General features: G+C 48.4%; 1 protein-coding gene and 1 long non-coding RNA gene across 3 annotated transcripts; one reads left to right on the forward strand and one right to left on the reverse strand.

Annotated features, from left to right (window-relative positions):
* Positions 1–490: 490 nt before the first annotated feature.
* LOC142910670 (gap junction gamma-1 protein-like) lies at positions 491–6467 on the reverse strand. Of its 2 annotated transcripts, none has more exons than XM_076060041.1 (4): positions 6377–6467; positions 3680–4014; positions 3190–3531; positions 491–1253 (listed from the first exon to the last, which is right to left on the reverse strand). In XM_076060041.1, exons 2-4 carry the CDS (start codon positions 3979–3981, stop codon positions 818–820), a joined length of 1080 nt encoding a protein of 359 aa, XP_075916156.1. In that variant the 5' UTR covers positions 3982–4014; positions 6377–6467; the 3' UTR covers positions 491–817. The 2 variants fall into 2 exon arrangements, with proteins under 2 accessions (XP_075916156.1, XP_075916154.1); XM_076060039.1 differs by lacking the exon at positions 6377–6467 and adding an exon at positions 5676–5762.
* Positions 6468–6623: 156 nt separating this feature from the next.
* On the forward strand, positions 6624–13826 carry LOC142910671 (uncharacterized). Its single transcript, XR_012933059.1, has 3 exons — positions 6624–6737; positions 10023–10087; positions 13461–13826. It is a non-coding gene; the product is annotated as an uncharacterized LOC142910671 (long non-coding RNA).
* Positions 13827–19008: the final 5182 nt, after the last annotated feature.

Below are 19008 nucleotides of genomic sequence, written 5' to 3' on the forward strand. Positions count from 1 at the left end.
AGGTGTATTCCTATAGTGTATAGTGATGTATAGTAGTGTATAGTGCAGTGTACAGTGTAGTGTATAGTAGTGTAGCCTATATTACTGTGGTGTATAGCAGCGTATAGTGTAGTGTATAGTAGTGAATATTACTAAAGTGTATAGTGATGTAGAGTAGTGTATAATAGTGTAGTGCATAGTGGTGTATGGTAGTGTAATGTACAGTATTGTGTGTAGTGTATAGTAGTGTAATGTATAGTAGTGATGTGTATAGTAGTATAGTGTATAGTCAGGTAAAGCATAGTGCCGTGTGTAGTGTATAGTGTAGTGTATAGTAGTGCAGTGTATAGTGTTGGGAGAATAAATCCATGCTCACAATTGTTCTCTCAAACACACTGGTGGGCTGCAGTAGTAACCACCCGGCACGAGGTTTCGTCTACGTGACAGAACCTTGCTGGCTGATGCCGGGTGGTGGAGTGCTCAACGACATATCTACAACTCACAAGCGAGATCTGACCCCCCCAAAAGAGAAAACCTTTATTCGTGAATAACTCGGCGTTCAACTCAAAACAGGAAACTTAAATCTCGACTTGAAGCTTTCGCGACTGCAGGGATTCACACTCTTTGGTTCTTTTGGTAAAGTCACCACGTAGAAGGGAAACAATAAAATAAAAAAATAAAAAATATAAAACAATAAGATAATTCTATTGCTTTATATTTTTATTATTTTATAGTTTCCCTTCTACGTGGTGACTTTACCGAAAGAACCAAGAATAAAAAGTAAAATGTTTATTTCTACCGACGTGACTTTACCGAAAGGACCAAAGAGTAAGGAAACTTAAACTGAGATGGTTGGATATTTCTTCGTTCGGACGGCCCTTCCCTTCCTAGAGGCGGCCTTGACCTCTCCTTGTTCTTCTCCGGAATCTCCTACTTCGTCTGCCGCCGCCGCCACTTCGTATTTCTTGCCGAGCTGCACTTGGGGGTTTTTGCTCACGGCCACCGCGGCCGAGCGTAAGGCCGGAGTCTCCCGCCGTCCTCCCTCTCCGCCTCCCCCACCTCTCCCTGCTCCGCTCTCCCCGTATCCCCGCGTTGCCCTGGCCCGTCGGGGTGGTGGGGAAACCGTCAGCTCCAGCCGCCGCTGTATCGCGCGCAGGTAACCTTGCAGCTGCGACGCAGCCGCCGGCGTTATCGCCACCTGCCGGGGGGCGGCCTCCTCCGTCTCGGCCGCGCGACGAGGAGGAGGCGGAGGAGGAGGATCGCCGTTCGCAATCCTGTTCATGGCAACGACAGTAGCAGTGGGAACGGCACGTTTTGAGCGTCAGGGAGGAAGCCCGTACCCTTTCTGGCAATAAAGCACGAGTTGTGTTCAGATGTTGGAACGCCAAATAGAAACCTTTTGCATGGAATCAAGTTCACATTAACCACACGCAGCACTTGTGTGGTGGGTTCCATTTAGGCGCACACTAGAACTGGAGGCAACAGGTAACTCTCAACAGGATGACGACATAGGGCGGTAACCACCGCTCCCAACTTAGCTAATTATATTACCGGACCAGGACAGCTCAACACGCTGCCTGGTCCACTAGCGGAGACCGGAGACCGAGGACCTTAGATGGCGGCTTCATTCCCAGAGTTGACCCAGCAGCCCCGCTCCCACCCGGGACTTGGTTTATAACTGTGTGGCCGGCTCTGCCCTTGGCCACGCCCCCTTCCAGATCCTTCCGGGAGGGGGCGTGGCCGGCTCTGCCCTTGGCCACGCCCCCTTCCAGATCCTTCCGGGATGGACCCTGAGTCCTTATCACGTAACCCTCACGTCCCCCCTTGCCCCCTCGTCCAGTCACGTGCCCTCTCGGGTTCACCCAGGATATCATGTCCTGACCCGACCTCAGCGACACCCGGACCCTGCCCTCTAGTGAGCCATTCCGTGCCGTGCTCACTCTGGTACCATAGAGCGGCACCACGCATACAGCACCACTCTTCACTCGCTACTGTCGCTACAGAGTAGTGACACCATTTATGTCGCTACACTTGTGGTGAACATGCAAACAAACATGCTCTGGTAGTATATGATGCATTGTCTTTGAAACTGATTGGTCCACACCAGGGAGAGCTATCTTTAGAGCCTAGCCTCAAACAGTGTTAGACCAGAGGATGCCAAAAGGCGAACAGCACAGACACAATGCCACTATCAGCACATTGAGAGCTCATTGTGAGCAGCTACATCATGTGCAGCTACATCATGGGAGGTCCCATGGTGACGTCGAATTTGTTATCGGTGAAAACAAACGGCATCCCACGCGATAGCCGCGGTCAAAAAATAAATAGCGGAAGACATTTCCGCGTTCGATATTTCGAGGCTTACCTCGCGTGATATATTTTTGCTCCTCTCCCCAATGACTTCAAGTAGGAATCTGCAGAAGTGCGGGCACGCAGCGCGCCCTCCCGTCGAACGAGGGCACTGGCTAAGTAATGAACGTGTCAGCAGCGACGACGCACGTCCAGTTTCAAGTACCGCGTGAAGGAAGCCGAGTGACAGCGGAGGGAGTTAGTGACATGGGTTAGCAGCAGTAGCAGCTGTAGAACATTACCGCTGAAGGCCTACGAGATAGAAGTGTCTAGGGCCTACAAGAACCTTAATCTGGCCCTGACTGAAGGCCTACGAGATAGAAGTATCTAGGGCCTACAAGAACCTTAATCCAGCCCTTACTGAAGGCCTATGAGACAGAAGTGTCTAGGGCCTACAATAAACCTCAATCCGGCCCTGACTGAAGGCCTACGAGATATAAGTGTCTAGGGCCTACAAGAACCTTAATCCAGCCGTGACTGAAGGCCTACGAGATAGAAGTGTCTAGGGCCTACAAGAACCTTAATCCGGCCCTGACTGAAGGCCTACGAAATATAAGTGTCTAGGGCCTACAATAAACCTCAATCCAGCCCTGACTGAAGGCCTACGAGATATAAGTGTCTAGGGCCTACAAGAACCTTAATCTGGCCCTGACTGAAGGCCTACGAGATAGAAGTGTCAAGGCCCTACAAGAACCTTAATCTGGCCCTGACTGAAGGCCTACGAGACAGAAGTGTCTAGGGCCTACAAGAACCTTAATCCAGCCCTGACCGTTGCTGGCGCTTGGCTCGGCTGCCTGGCAACAAGTCAGCTCGGCCAGGTCGAGAGCCAGGCTGAGGCCGCCCACGGCGTACATCACGTACAGGAAGACGGTCTTCTCCGTGGGCCTCGACACGAAGCAGTCGACGCGGTGGCGGCAAGGGTGGCGGCGGGGGCACTCGAAGCGGGGGATCACCTCCAAGCCGTACATCACGTACTGGCCCAGAAGGAAGCCCACTTCGGCCACCGTGCGCAGGACGAGCTGCAGCGTGTACGCCCACATGAGGCCGTCGGCCGGGATCGCGCGGCGCCCGTCGTGCCATCTGTGGTCGTTCTTCTTGACCTCGCCAGCCTCGTCGGCAAACTCCCCTCCTTTCTCCGCTTGGACATTCTCCTCGGCTTGCTCGGTCCGTCGGTGCTTTTTGTGGCCGGTCGAGCCTTCTGACCTGCGGATAACGACGCGGGAATGAAAGTTTAAAAATATCCTTCTCACCAAAACAAAGAGTGGAATTAAGGTTTTTTTTTTGGGGAGGGGGGGCCTTCATCGTCATTATCATCATCACGATTATCGTCATCGTCGTAACTCTACTAGACCTCTGTATCCTGTGTATGGCGAAGGCGAGGTAGAGAATGCTGGGCGCCGCCACGGTGATAATCTGAAAAATCCAGAAGCGCACGTAGGAGAGGGGAGCGAAGGAGTCGTAGCAGACGTTTGTGCAGCCCGGCTGTTGCGAGTTGCACATGAACGAGCTCTGCTCGTCGTGGTAGATGGATTCGCCCGCCGCGATAGTCAGCATGATGCGCAAGATCAGGAACGTGGTGAGCCAGAGCTTGCCCAGGTACGTCGAGTGCAGAGATATCTCCTCCAACAGACGGGTCAGGAAGCTCCAGCTCATTGCGACCGCCGGCTCACCAAAAGCGTTGCCCGCCTGAGAATTCCAGAAGAGAGACGCGGATTTAGACGGCGCGTTGGCCGGCCGCGCGTCAACCAATGTCGCACGTTGGGCACCGCATTCAGCTCGAGACACCGTCGATCGTCATCGATTATCCGTCACCACACGATTATCATCCGACATTATCCAGCGGTCCTGGGCCGATCTGGCGAAACTGGCAAAGCCGCTCCAAAGGCCGTAGTAAACCAGTCCCGGCGATCGGCACCATTGTGCAGCGTGACCAAAAAAAAGCGTAGCCGCACTTGTGTTAGAGGATGTCTCACCCGTCCTCACACACTCTGGTGTTAAACCGGAGCCGGTCATGAGCACACTGGGCAGATGTGAGAAACTCTGCACTCTCGCCACAACTGAGCACTATTAATTCAGCAGTGCATAGTGACTGTGGTGGTCCGTGCTATTACTACAGCAGTGCATAGTGTGGTGGTACCTGCTTTCCCTGCAGCAGTGCATGCATACTGTGGTGTAAGCTGCTATGATTAGAGCAGGGCAAGCGAAAGTGGTGGTACCTGCTATGATTAGAGTAGTACATGCTGACTCTATAGCAGTATTAATGGACTGTACAGTAGTACATGCTGACTCTATAGCATTAGATATCGACTCTACAGTAGTACATGCTGACTGTATAGCAGTATTAATGGACTGTACAGTAGTACATGCTGACTGTATAGCAGTAGATATCGACTCTACAGTATTAATAGTGATTCTATAGCAGTATTAATAGTGACTCTATAGCAGTATTAATAGTGACTCTATAGCAGTATTAATAGTGACTCTATAGCAGTATTAATAGTGACTCGATAACAGTATTAATAGTCACTCTATCGCATTATTAATAGTGACTCTATAACAGTATTAATATTCACTCTATAGCAGTATTAATAGTCCCTCTATAGCGGTATTTATAGTGACTCTATAACAGTATTAATAGTGACTCTATAGCAGTATCAATAGTCACTCTACAGCAGTATTAATAGTGACTCTATAGCAGTATTAATAGTGACTCTATAGCAGTATTAATAGTGACTCTATAGCAGTATTAATAGTCACTCTATAGCAGTATCAATAGTCACTCTATAGCAGTATTAATAGTGACTCTATAGCAGTATTAATAGTGACTCTATAGCAGTATTAATAGTGACTCTATAGCAGTATTAATAGTGACTCTATAACAGTATTAATAGTGACTCTATAACAGTATTAATAGTGACTCTATAACAGTATTAATAGTGACTCTATAGCAGTATTAATAGTGACTCTATAACAGCATTAATAGTGACTCTATAGCAGTATTAATAGTCACTGTATAACAGTATTAATAGTGACTCTATAACAGTATTAATAGTCACTCTATAGCAGTAATAATAGTAACTCTATAACAGTATTAATAGTGACTATAACAGCATTAATAGTGACTCTATAACAGTATTAATAGTGACTCTATAACAGTATTATTAGTGACTATAGCAGTATTAATAGTGACTATAACAGTATCAATAGGGACTCTATAGCAGTATTAATAGTGACTCTATAACAGTATTAATAGTGACTCTATAACAGTATTAATAGTGACTCTATAACAGTATATTTAGTGACTCTATAACAGTATATTTAGTGACTCTATAGCACAAAGTACTCACGTGACACAGTGACGCGATGTGGCCGTGAGGTCGACCGAACGCGCATCACGTGGCAGGGTCCGCCCCCCCCCACGTGGCAGGGTCCTCCCCCACGTGGCAGGGTCCGCCCCCACGTGGCAGGGTCGTGTGCCCATAGGTGGTAGTGGATGTGAAAGACCCAACGCAGATCTCCGGGTTTGATAATCCGTGGGGTTACTCGCCCCCACCATAGTAATGTGGAGTTTCCACCACTGGTTCAGGGCTGTAAACAGCCCCCCCCCCGCCTCGCCCATACCTCCCCCCCCCCCACAAAACCAAGACCCCATTGAACCCCTCCCCCACACTGTCCACTCGCTCCAATTCCCACCTCCCCGTCCTACCAGACCCATCCTCACTACCTCCCTGTGATCCTTCCTAATGACCCCACAATCTTTTCATTAATCAGTCGCGACCCAGTCGCTAGGGTCCACGGTGTCCGCTCGCCACGAGCTACAATTTGCCCGGGGCTTCGATTCTCTCTGCATGCGTCGATGATCCGGCATCATAATTGTTCACCCGGCATAAAACATCCAGCCCGCATCTTTCTGTGCGCCCTGGTGGCTACAAGTCACGTGCCACCTAACTGGTACCTATTTTATCGACCACTCCCACCGAGGGATGATGATAGGCTGAGTCAACACCACCCCCTCTCCAGAGCAGGACTTGAACCTGGCCGGGCTTACGATTTTAATGACGCAGCAGAGTGGCGGCAGTCGACCTGGGCACTGAGTCACTTAGCCAGGAGCTGAACTCACCGTATCCGATACAAAGTGGAGGGGGTGCGGCGGTGGGCGGTGGGGGGTGGGGGGGAAGCCGAACTTGGCCGATCCCATCTCTAAATGTAAATCGTGACCACCGAGACCCATTGTCGGGCAGGGCACTGCCAGCCCCCCCCCCACAACGTCCAGCGGGGTGGTACAGTCCGGGTGAGTCACCAAGCCCCGCCCACGCGCCGCCAGTCGCTCGCTCCGACCGCGCGCGCGGTCGGTAATTGTCGCGGGGCGCTCCACCTGGAGTTGCCACCTGTCCCGGTTTCTCTTCCTGGTAAGTTCGCGTTTGCCGACGTCCGGGGAAGTCTCGAATCCTTTCCCGGGATATTGGAAGTCCAGGGTCAGCTGTATCAGCAACAATAATAATAATCTCGACTTGAAGTTTTCGTGACTGCAGGGATCCACACTCTTAGTTTCTTTCAGTAAAGTGACGTAGCAGGTATAAGATAAAATGTTGTTTTAATTTAAATTATTTTATTACCTACTTGACTTTACCGAGATACCCATAGAGCGGCTCTCTGTTGATTGGTTGATGAACACGATTGTACTGTTCAAAATAAAACCTCAACCAAAATCTTCAAAAATTTAAACTACCGTATTCAACCAACCTTCACTTGATGTACTTGCAGTGTATAATAGTTTAAAACTTACAGGAATTGTAACTATTGATATATTGATAGATTTGAGCCGATTTCATAACTAAACATTAAATGTATCAGAGACCGAATGGTTAAACACTGTGTTTTGATCTTTTTTCCTTTGCATTCATTAACATTAAAAGGCATTAATCTTATAATTTGTTTTATGCAGTGTTTAAATTGGCCATACTATATATACTTCAAAATGTATTTGTACAAAAAAACGCCTTTGCACTGGCTGCTGTGTGCATTTAATCCACGTAAAAACAAATCAGCATTAGCCACTCATAACAGATTTGTAACTCGTACAGCAAGCGTAGTCATTACCTGGACCTTAATGAACCACATTAAACCAATCTATTTCGAGCAATATTAAATCACCGAGGGAGTACTCCCAAAGAAATTAAGATGCCTGGCAATGTCATTATTATTCTTGGTTCTTTCGGTAAAAGTCACGTAGAAGGGAAACACCTGATGATGACTGCTCGTGTTGCAGTCGAAACTTCGTGAGAATTTTATTGTTTTATATTTTTATTATTTTATTGTTTCCCTTCTACGTGCAGGTGACTTTACCGAAAGAACCAAGAATATGAATCCCTGCAGTCACGAAAGCTTTAAATCAAAATGTCATTATTGTTAAGTACTCACCTTTAACCTTTGCGAGTGGCGTGGCATAGCGCTGCCTACGACGCCACTACTGACGCCTGCAGGCCACGGTAGAAACTTGAGAGGGGGACATCTCGGCTAAAAGTCACAGAGGGTGCCAATCGGGAAGGGCGCTCGCAGGTTCCAGAAGGAGGGCGTGGCCGGGGAGGGGCGTGGCCTCGCTGAGAGTCCAGGAGGGGCCCCTGTGTGGGACCTCGTGGCTGTTGCTGGGAAGTGGGATGATTGCCCGTCGTGCTACTCACGTCCATCGTCGTCACCATCTCGCCGTCGCCTCCGAGAGAGAGACACAGGGATAGAGAAAGGGACAGACAGAGAGAGAGACACACAGGGATAGAGAAAGAGACAGACAGAGAGAGAGACACAGGGATAGAGAAAGGGACAGAGACACAGAGAGACACAGGGATAGAGAAAGAGACAGACAGAGATAGACACAGAGAGAGACACAGGGATAGAGAAAGAGACAGAGAGAGAGAGACAGGGGTAGAGAAAGGGACAGACAGAGAGAGAGACACAGGGATAGAGAAAGGGACAGACAGAGAGAGAGACACAGAGAGAGACACAGGGATAGAGAAAAGGACAGACAGAGAGAGACACAGAGAGAGACACAGAGATAGAGAAAGAGACATACAGAGAGAGACACAGGGATAGAGAAAGAGACAGACAGAGAGACACAGAGAGAGACACAGGGATAGAGAAAGAGACAGACAGAGAGAGACACAGGGATAGAGAAAGAGACAGACAGAGAGAGACACAGGGATAGAGAAAGAGACAGACAGAGAGAGAGACACAGAGAGAGACACAGGGATAGAGAAAGAGACAGAGAGAGACACAGAGAGAGACACAGGGATAGAGAAAGAGACAGACAGAGAGACACAGAGAGAGAGAGAGAGAGGCAGACACATAGAGAGACAGAGAGAGACAGAAACAGAGACTCAGCAGGCCAAGTGTTACTAAGTAGACGTCACGAGCTGGCGTGTGTAGTAGTAGTAGTACTGTGTAGTAGTAGTACTGTGTAGTAGTGCTGTGTAGTAGTACTGTGTAGTAATAGTACTGTGTAGTAGTACTGTGTAATAGCACTGTGTAGTAGTACTGTGTAGTAGTAGTACTGTGTAGTAGTAGTACTGTGTAGTAGTACTGTGTAATAGTACTGTGTAGTAGTACTGTGTAGTAGTAGTACTGTGTAGTAGTACTGTGTAATAGTACTGTGTAGTAGTACTGTGTAGTAGTAGTACTGTGTAATAGTACTGTGTAGTAGTACTGTGTAGTAATAGTACTGTGTAGTAGTAGTACTGTGTAGTAGTAGTACTGTGTAGTAGTACTGTGTAGTAGTACTGTGTAGTAATAGTACTGTGTAATAGTACTGTGTAGTAGTACTGTGTAGTAGTACTGTGTAGTAGTAGTACTGTGTAGTAATACTGTGTAGTAGTAGTACTGTGTAGTAGTACTCTGTAGTAATAGTACTGTGTAGTAGTACTGTGTAGTAGTAGTACTGTGTAGTAATCGTACTGTGTAGTAGTAGTACTGTGTAGTAGTACTGTGTAGTAGTAGTACTGTGTAGTAATAGTACTATGTAGTAGTAGTACTGGGTAGTAGCACTGTGTAGTAGTAGTACTGTGTAGTAGTACTGTGTAGTAGTAGTACTGTGTAGTAATAGTACTGTGTAGTAGTAGTACTGTGTAGTAGTAGTACTGTGTAGTAGTACTGTGTAGTAGTGCTGTGTAGTAATAGTACTGTGTAGTAGTACTGTGTAGTAGTACTGTGTAATAGTAGTACTGTGTAGTAGTACTGTGTAGTAGTAGTACTGTGTAGTAGTACTGTGTAGTAGTAGTACTGTGTAGTAGTAGTACTGTGTAGTAATAGTACTGTGTAGTAGTACTGTGTAGTAGTAGTAGTACTGTGTAGTAGTAGTACTGTGTAGTAGTGATGTGTAGTAGTACTGTGTAGTAGTAGTACTGTGTAATAGTACTGTGTAGTAGTAGTACTGTGTAATAGTACTGTGTAGTAGTAGTACTGTGTAGTAGTACTGTGTAATAGTACTGTGTAGTAGTAGTACTGTGTAGTAGTAGTACTGTGTAGTAGTAGTACTGTGTCCTACTACCACTATAATGTAAAGTCTCCTGTATGAGTTTAAGGGGAGACGCAGCAAAAGTAGCAGCAGGAGATGTTTCATCTCTCTCTTTCGATGTCCCTCTCTCATCTCTTCCCATCTCACCCCCTCTCTCCCCACGGCTCTCCGTCGCTGAATCAACGCCAAGAAGGCCCCAGCGTGCTCCTCACTCCTCGCTTGGAGCTGTCCCTGGTGCGGACAGTTTATATACACGTAATATACAGTTTATATATACATAATATACAGTTCATATATACATAATATACACTTTATATATACATAATATACAGTTTATGTATACACACAAAAAACAGTTTAGATTACGCATAATCATCATACATCACCTCACAATAATTTTAATTTCACCACGTAAGGCCCCACACTCACAGAGACCCATGCTTACAAAGACCCACGGAGACTCATACCCACAGAAACCCACACTCATAGAGACCCACTGCTACCCACAGAGACCCATACCCACAGAAACCCACACTCATAGAGACCCACTGCTACCCACAGAGACCCATGCTCACAAATGCCCACACTCATATAGACCCACTGCTACCCACAGAGGCCCATACCCACAGAAACCCACACTCATAGAGACCCACTGCTACCCACAGAGACCCATACCCACAGAAACCCACACTCATAGAGACCCACTGCTACCCACAGAGACCCATACCCACAGAAACCCACACTCATAGAGACCCACTGCTACCCACAGAGACCCATACCCACAGAAACCCACACTCATAGAGACCCACTGCTACCCACAGAGACCCATACCCACAGAAACCCACACTCATAGAGACCCACTGCTACCCACAGAGACCCATACCCACAGAGACGCACACTCATAGAGACCCACTGCTACCCACAGAGACCCATACCCACAGAAACCCACACTCATAGAGACCCACTGCTACCCACAGAGACCCATACCCACAGAGACCCACACTCATAGAGACCCACTGCGACCCACAGAGACTCATACCCACAGAAACCCACACTCATAGAGACCCACTGCTACCCACAGAGACCCATACCCACAGAAACCCACACTCATAGAGACCCACTGCTACCCACAGAGACCCATACCCACAGAAACCCACACTCATAGAGACCCACTGCTACCCACAGAGACCCATACCCACAGAAACCCACACTCATAGAGACCCACTGCTACCCACAGAGACCCATACCCACAGAAACCCACACTCATAGAGACCCACTGCAACCCACAGAGACCCATTCCCACAGAAACCCACACTCATAGAGACCCACTGCTACCCACAGAGACTCATACCCACAGAAACCCACACTCATAGAGACCCACTGCTACCCACAGAGACCCATACCCACAGAAACCCACACTCATAGAGACCCACTGCTACCCACAGAGACCCATACCCACAGAAACCCACACTCATAGAGACCCACTGCAACCCACAGAGACCCATTCCCACAGAAACCCACACTCATAGAGACCCACTGCTACCCACAGAGACTCATACCCACAGAAACCCACACTCATAGAGACCCACTGCTACCCACAGAGACCCATACCCACAGAAACCCACACTCATAGAGACCCACTGCTACCCAGAGACCCATACCCACAGAAACCCACACTCATAGAGACCCACTGCTACCCACAGAGACCCATACCCACAGAAACCCACACTTATAGAGACCCACTGCTACCCACAGAGACAGATACCCACAGAAACCCACACTCATAGAGACCCACTGCTACCCACAGAGACCCATGCTCACAAATGCCCACACTCATAGAGACCCACTGCTACCCACAGAGACCCATATCCACAGAAACCCACACTCATAGAGACCCACTGCTACCCACAGAGACCCATTCCCACAGAAACCCACACTCATAGAGACCCACTGCTACCCACAGAGACCCATATCCACAGAAACCCACACTCATAGAGACCCACTGCTACCCACAGAGACCCATACCCACAGAAACCCACACTCATAGAGACCCACTGCTACCCAGAGACCCATACCCACAGAAACCCACACTCATAGAGACCCACTGCTACCCACAGAGACCCATACCCACAGAAACCCACACTTATAGAGACCCACTGCTACCCACAGAGACAGATACCCACAGAAACCCACACTCATAGAGACCCACTGCTACCCACAGAGACCCATGCTCACAAATGCCCACACTCATAGAGACCCACTGCTACCCACAGAGACCCATATCCACAGAAACCCACACTCATAGAGACCCACTGCTACCCACAGAGACCCATTCCCACAGAAACCCACACTCATAGAGACCCACTGCTACCCACAGAGACCCATATCCACAGAAACCCACACTCATAGAGACCCACTGCTACCCACAGAGACCCATACCCACAGAAACCCACACTCATAGAGACACACTGCTACCCACAGAGACCCATGCTCACAAATGTCCACACTCATAGAGACCCACTGCTACCCACAGAGACCCATATCCACAGAAACCCACACTCATAGACACCCACTGCTACCTACAGAGACCCATACCCACAGAAACCCACACTCATAGACACCCACTGCTACCCACAGAGACCCATACCCACAGAAACCCACACTCATAAAGACCCACTGCTACCCACAGAGACGCATTCCCACAGAAACCCACACTCATAGAGACCCATTACTACCCACAGAGACCCATATCCACAGAAACCCACACTCATAGAGACCCATTACTACCCACAGAGACCCATACCCACAGAAACCCACACTCATAGAGACCCACTGCTACCCACAGAGACTCATTCCCACAGAAACTCACACTCATAGAGACCAGGGACGTGCGGTCAGGGGAGGCAAGGGAGGCAGAGCCTCACCTGTGATACTCCAATGAAAACAGCTGTTACGAAAAGTAAAAATAAAGAATAATCCAATAAAATAAATATTAAGATTTTTCCACTGATGTGTGTTATGAATGTAATTTCTGTACGATTCCAATCATTTTTAGAGTCAAAATCGCCAAATTTGCGGAGCTCCGCTGCAAATACAGGAAGAGACGAGAGGTGAGACAGCGACGAGCTCAGCCTCCCCTCTGATTGCGCAACCCCTCAGTAACTGGATGGAGCGTGGGCAAAAAGCACGTGCTTGTTACTATCTCAGTATGTCACCAATGTAATGTTTGTAGACCCCTTCATTTCATGTCCTCGCCTTCCATACTCCAGGTAACTTATTTCACGTGTATGTATAAAGATATGTAGGGCCGCTGGTCTCGTCGTGAAACTGCAATGAAAAAGCACCAGGGGAGGCAGCTCTCACATCTGCCTCACTGAGGGGGACGTGTCTAACACGCCCCCTCAGTGAGGCCACGCCCACATCAGTGAGGCCACGCCCCCCTCAGTGTGTGAATCTGGCTCTGACACCAGCCAGTGCCTCCCCCAGCCATTGACCTCACCGCACGTCACTGATAGAGACCCACGGAGAGCCACAGAAACCAGCACACTCACAGAGACCTACAGAGACCCACGCAGAGGTGACGGTGTTGGAGGCGATGACGGCCGCGATGGTTGCTGTGACGGCACAGGAGGGGCCGAGCAAGAATCCGACCGGTGACAACCGCCGGCCATGGAGAGGGGCCGAGGTCGAGGAGGAGAAGTCAACCGCGGGAGGATCTCCGACATCTCGGACAGGCTAAGGCAGCTGATTGACGCCGACAGGGGGCAGCAGCGGCCGCCGGACAGGGAGGGCCGGGGGCGGGGGGTCAGCAGCGGGGCCGGAGGCGACAGGGAGTCGAGGAGGGACTCACGGGTGAGGCAGAGGGAGGCGGTGGAGCAGGCGAGGGTTGCGATGGAGCGCGAGGTGTTCTTGAGGGAACAGTTCTCGCGGCATCGGAGTTCTGTCGAGAGGCGACGGGAGCTACAGGAGCTCGCCAGCCGGGGGCGGAACGTCCACTTCAACCCGACGGAGGAGGCGTGGAGACACGCCGGGGGGGGCACGGCGGGGCGCGGGGGGAGAGGTGGAGGGAGCAGAGTTGGGGGAGGGGGGGTTATAGAGGAGGCGGAGGGAGGAGGGGTGGGTGGAGCGGGGGGAGGGGTGGAGAGAGGGGGAGGAGGAGGGAGGGCGGAGGGAAGGGGTGCAGGGGGGGGCGGGGAGAGGGGTCGGAGGGGGCGTGAGTGGATGGAGCGACTGCGACAGGCAATGACGCTGAGATGGAACCCGTATCATCAGTTTGGGAGGGGGGGGTCAGGAGGGACGAGCAGTGGGTGAGGGAGATAGGGAGGGAAGAGAGGGGTGGGAGGGAGGGGAGGGGTGGAAGGGAGGGAGGGGAGGAGGGAGGGGAGAGAGGGGTGGGAGGGAAGGGGGGAGGGAGGAAGGGGAGGATGGAGGGGGGTGTGTGCGGCCTGCTCCAAGCGTCTCAGCATCGCACCGTGCGGGGGTGGTGGGTGGTGTCAAAATGCCTCCAAGTGTCCCCAGGTCTCCACGTGGAACCCTGGGGAGGTTTCCGTCTTTTTGCGTTCGAGCCTCGGACGTGGAGTTGTTGTAGACATGTTGGGCTGAGTCGGCCCCCAACCAGGGATTGAACTGGTGTCCTTCCTCGTTTGATGGTTATCGTTTGTTTGTGGACGTTAATTATTTTGACATTAGGTTTAAAGTTACCTTTGCCGAATGCCACAATTGACACTGGGCGTGCGTTCATTAAAAGCGGTTCGAAATGTGTGGAGGATCGAACTGAATTACCTTATACAGGCTGTGTTTATCTATAGTGGGTATTACATCTGGGTGAAAGGATCCACCAGGGAAGCCTCTGAAACGTTCCTGAAGGTTCCAAGAGGGGCGTGGCCAGAGGCGGGGCTTAGCCTCCGTGGAGCGTTTATAAGCCGGGGGCACAGCAACGTTAGGGGTCGGTGTTGAAGATCGAGAGGAGCTCCCCATAGCTGCTGCTGCCCCGCCATCTCCACCGGCCACGTGGCGTCGAGACCTCCAGCCGCTCAGCCGCTCCCCAGCGCGCCGTCAGCCGGCGGCGTGTTGGTGAGTGGGTTTATGGCCACATGGCGCTTACCCCGCTCACCCCACTCACCAACACGCCGCCATCAGCCGGCGGCGTGTTGGTGAGCGGGGTGAGCGCGGGTGGACATCCGCAGAGAGAGAGAGGAACAAGTCTGTGCGAATATTTATTAATAAACAAACTTCAAGTCTTTACCGTGTCGGAGCCACTCATTACATGGATATAAAAATTGTGTGCAGTGCAAGGGGCATGTCCCCGCAGCTGTATGAAATACACTACACTACACACTACTACACTATACACTACAATACACACTAGTGCTGTGCTAGTACACTACACTATACACTACACACTAGTGCTGTGCTAGTACACTACACTATACACTAAACTACTCTACACTATATTACACACTACACTACACACTAGTGCTGTGCTAGTACACTACACTATACAATACACTACACACTACACACTAGTGCTGTGCTAGTACAATACACTACACACTAGTGCTGTGCTAGTACACTACACTATACACTAAACTACTCTACACTAAATTTCGATTTAAAGCTTTCGTGACTGCAATGATTCATCTTCTTTGGTTCTTTCGGTAAAGTCACAGCGCTCCAGCGCTGTCCTACCAGACAGTCTCGCCCCTTCACCTGATGAAGGCCGCTTGTGTTGTGGCCGAAACGTCGTGAGAATATTGTTGTGTTATTTTATTTTATCAATTTATTATTTTATTCTCATTCTACGTGACTTTACTCTACACTACACTATACACTACACTAGTGCTGTGCTAGTACACTACACTATACACTAAACTACTCTACACTACACTATACACTACACTAGCGCTGTGCTAGTACACTACACTATACACTACACACTAGTGCTGTGCTAGTACACTGCACTATACACTACACTACTCTACACTACACTATACACTATTATACATTACACTATACACTACACTAGCGCTGTGCTAGTACACTACACTATACACTACACACTAGTGCTGTGCTAGTACACTGCACTATACACTACACTACTCTACACTACACTATACACTATTATACACTACACTATACACTACACTACACACTCGTGCTGTGCTAGTACACTATACTATACACTACTCTACACTACACACATGCTGTGCTAGTACACTATACTCTACACTATACACTACACTATACACTACACTATACACTACACTACTCTACACTACAGACTCGTGCTGTGCTAGTACACTACACTATACACTACACACTAGTGCTGTGATAGTACACTACACTATACACTACACTATACATTGCACTATACACTACACTACACACTAGTGCAGTGCTAGTACACTACACTATACACTACACTATACACTACACTATACACTACACTACACACTAGTGCAGTGCTAGTACACTACACTATACACTACACTACTCTACACTACACTATACACTACACTATACACTACACTACACCCTAGTGCTGTGCTAGTACACTACACTATACCCTACACAATACACTACACTACACAATAGTGTTGTGCTAGTACACTACACTATACACTACACTACACACTAGTGCTGTGCTAGTAAACTACACTATACACTACACTGCACATTAGTGCTGTGCTAGTACAATACACTATACACTAAACTACTCTACACTATGCACTACTATACACTACACTATACACTACACTATACACTACACTACACACTAGTGCTTTGCTAGTACACTACACTATACACTACACTACACTATACACTACACTATACACTACACACTAGTGCTGTGTTAGTACACTACACTATACACTACACTCTACACTATACACTAGTGCTGTGCTAGTACACTACACTATACACTACACTATACACTACACACTAGTGCTGTGCTAGTACCATACACTATACACTACACTACACACTACTATACACTACAATATACACTACACTACACACTACACGCTAGTGCTGTGCTAGTACACTACTATATACACTACACTATACACTACTATATACACTACACTATACACTACTATATACACTACACTATACACTACTATATACACTGCACTATACACTACACACTACAATATACACTACACTATACACTACACGCTAATGCTGTGCTAGTACACTACTATATACACTACACTATACACTACTATATACACTACACTATACACTACTATATACACTACACTATACACTACTATATACACTACACTATACACTACTATATACACTACACTATACACTACTATATACACTACACTATACACTTGTGCTGTGCTAGTGACGAATTGGCACGTTCTGTTTACGTGACAACCCTTACTAGTTGGCTGTGTCGGGTGGTGGCGGGTTTTAACGACACAACATTTATATATTTACGCGATGAAACCCAAAAAACTTCTATTATGGATTCACTACGTTATAAGCAACATATTTGCACTCATAAGTCGCTTGCCTACTCGGTGTTTCGTATCGAATCTCATCTCAAACAATCGAAGGGTGCCCCTAAGTGGCAGCTGCCCCTGTGTGGCACAAGGTGGCCCTACACCCGCCTGCACGTGGCATGAGTCTGTCGGTAAGGGGGCGATCATTGACGCGTCATCTCCCTTGTGGAGATTCTGGATAATGTCTGGAATTAACCACAATTTTGACCGTGACACCAACACGCAATGACCCGTGCGTTTTGAGTGACACAATACTGTTTTACATCCGCTGTTAAGCAGACTGCGCATATTGTGGTGAATGTTACTGGGGTAGCCAGGTGTGCCTGTCGGGTTTGAACCTTAAACCTCTGCAACAAATAGAGAATGCGCTGCCATATTCCTGGTTCTTTCGGTAAAGTCACGTAGATAGAAAACAAAAAATAAACAAAATGAAAGATAAAAATTCTAAATTAACATTTTTATAAAATTAGTAACAAATAAAAATAATAAATTGAAAATAATAAATTGATGAAAAGATGCCATGGGTCGACTGACTGAGATGACTGGCCAATGCACCATCTGTGCCCCCCACTACACACACAGTGTCCACACACACAGTGCACACACACACAGTGTACACACACACAGTGTACACACACACACAGTACACACACACAGTGTACACACACAGTGTATACACAGTGTACACACAGAGTGGACACACACAGTGTACACACACACAGTGTACACACAGTGTACACACACACAGTGTACACACAGAGTGGACACACACACACAGTGCACACACACACAGTGTACACACACACAGTGTACACACCGTGTACACACACACAGTGTACACACAGAGTGGACACACACAGTGTACACACGCAGTGTACACACACAGTCTACACTGCGTGTGTACACTGTGTGTGTGTACACTGTGTGTGTGTACACACACAGTGTACACACACACAGTGTACACACATACAGTGTACACACAGAGTGGACACACACAGTGTACACACTCACAGTGTACACACACAGTGTACACACACACAGACTGTTGGGGCAAGTGCTGTTAGCGAGCACCTAACACAAATACAAAGATCCCCAGTATAGCCTTAACAGACTGTTGGGGCAAGTGCTGTTAGCACCCAACACAAAGACAAAGATCCCCCGTATAACCTGAGCAGACTGTTAGGGCAAGTGCTGTTAGCGAGCACCTAACACAAAGACAAAGATCCCCCGTATAACCTGAGCAGACTGTTAGGGCAAGTGCTGTTAGTGAGCACCTAACACAAAGACAATGATCCCCCATGTAGCCTGAACAGACTGTTGGGGCAAGTGTTGTTAGCACCCAACACAAAGACAAAGATCCCCCGTGTAGCCTTGAACAGACTGTGAATTAAAAAATATTAAAAATATCACAAAGTCGTGATTTTTGTATACATATCACGACGTCGTTATTTTTTTATTCACTTTATTTCACATATAAGCAAGGACAAACGATCATGCAACTTCGTCTTGCAGAGGAGAGGGGTGAAGTGTTGCTGGGTGCTGACCGACAGCGTCGCTGAAAGTTTTATTCTACATTTACCCTGATATTTTGAGTTGCTTTCCAGAGTCAAGGATTTTGATGAGCGATAAGAGTTGCGAGAAGCTGAGGGCCGCGGCGCG

This window comes from Petromyzon marinus, unplaced genomic scaffold (genome assembly GCF_048934315.1).
Source record: "Petromyzon marinus isolate PM22_M1 ecotype Great Lakes invasive population unplaced genomic scaffold, UKy_Petmar_22M1.pri1.0 PM_G_Scaffold_15, whole genome shotgun sequence".
Classification (NCBI taxonomy): domain Eukaryota; kingdom Metazoa; phylum Chordata; class Hyperoartia; order Petromyzontiformes; family Petromyzontidae; genus Petromyzon; species Petromyzon marinus.

Bases quoted from the DNA above. Each gene is read 5' to 3' on its own strand.
- LOC142910670 (XM_076060041.1), bottom strand. From the start codon at position 3,981: ATGAGCTGGAGCTTCCTGACCCGTCTGTTGGAGGAGATATCTCTGCAC. The intron at 3,532-3,679 runs GTCTAGTAGAGT...CGTTATCCGCAG, and splicing joins GCCATACACAGGATACAGAG to GTCAGAAGGCTCGACCGGCC. The intron at 1,254-3,189 runs GTACGTGATGTA...TGCCATGAACAG, and splicing joins ACGGAGAAGACCGTCTTCCT to GATTGCGAACGGCGATCCTC.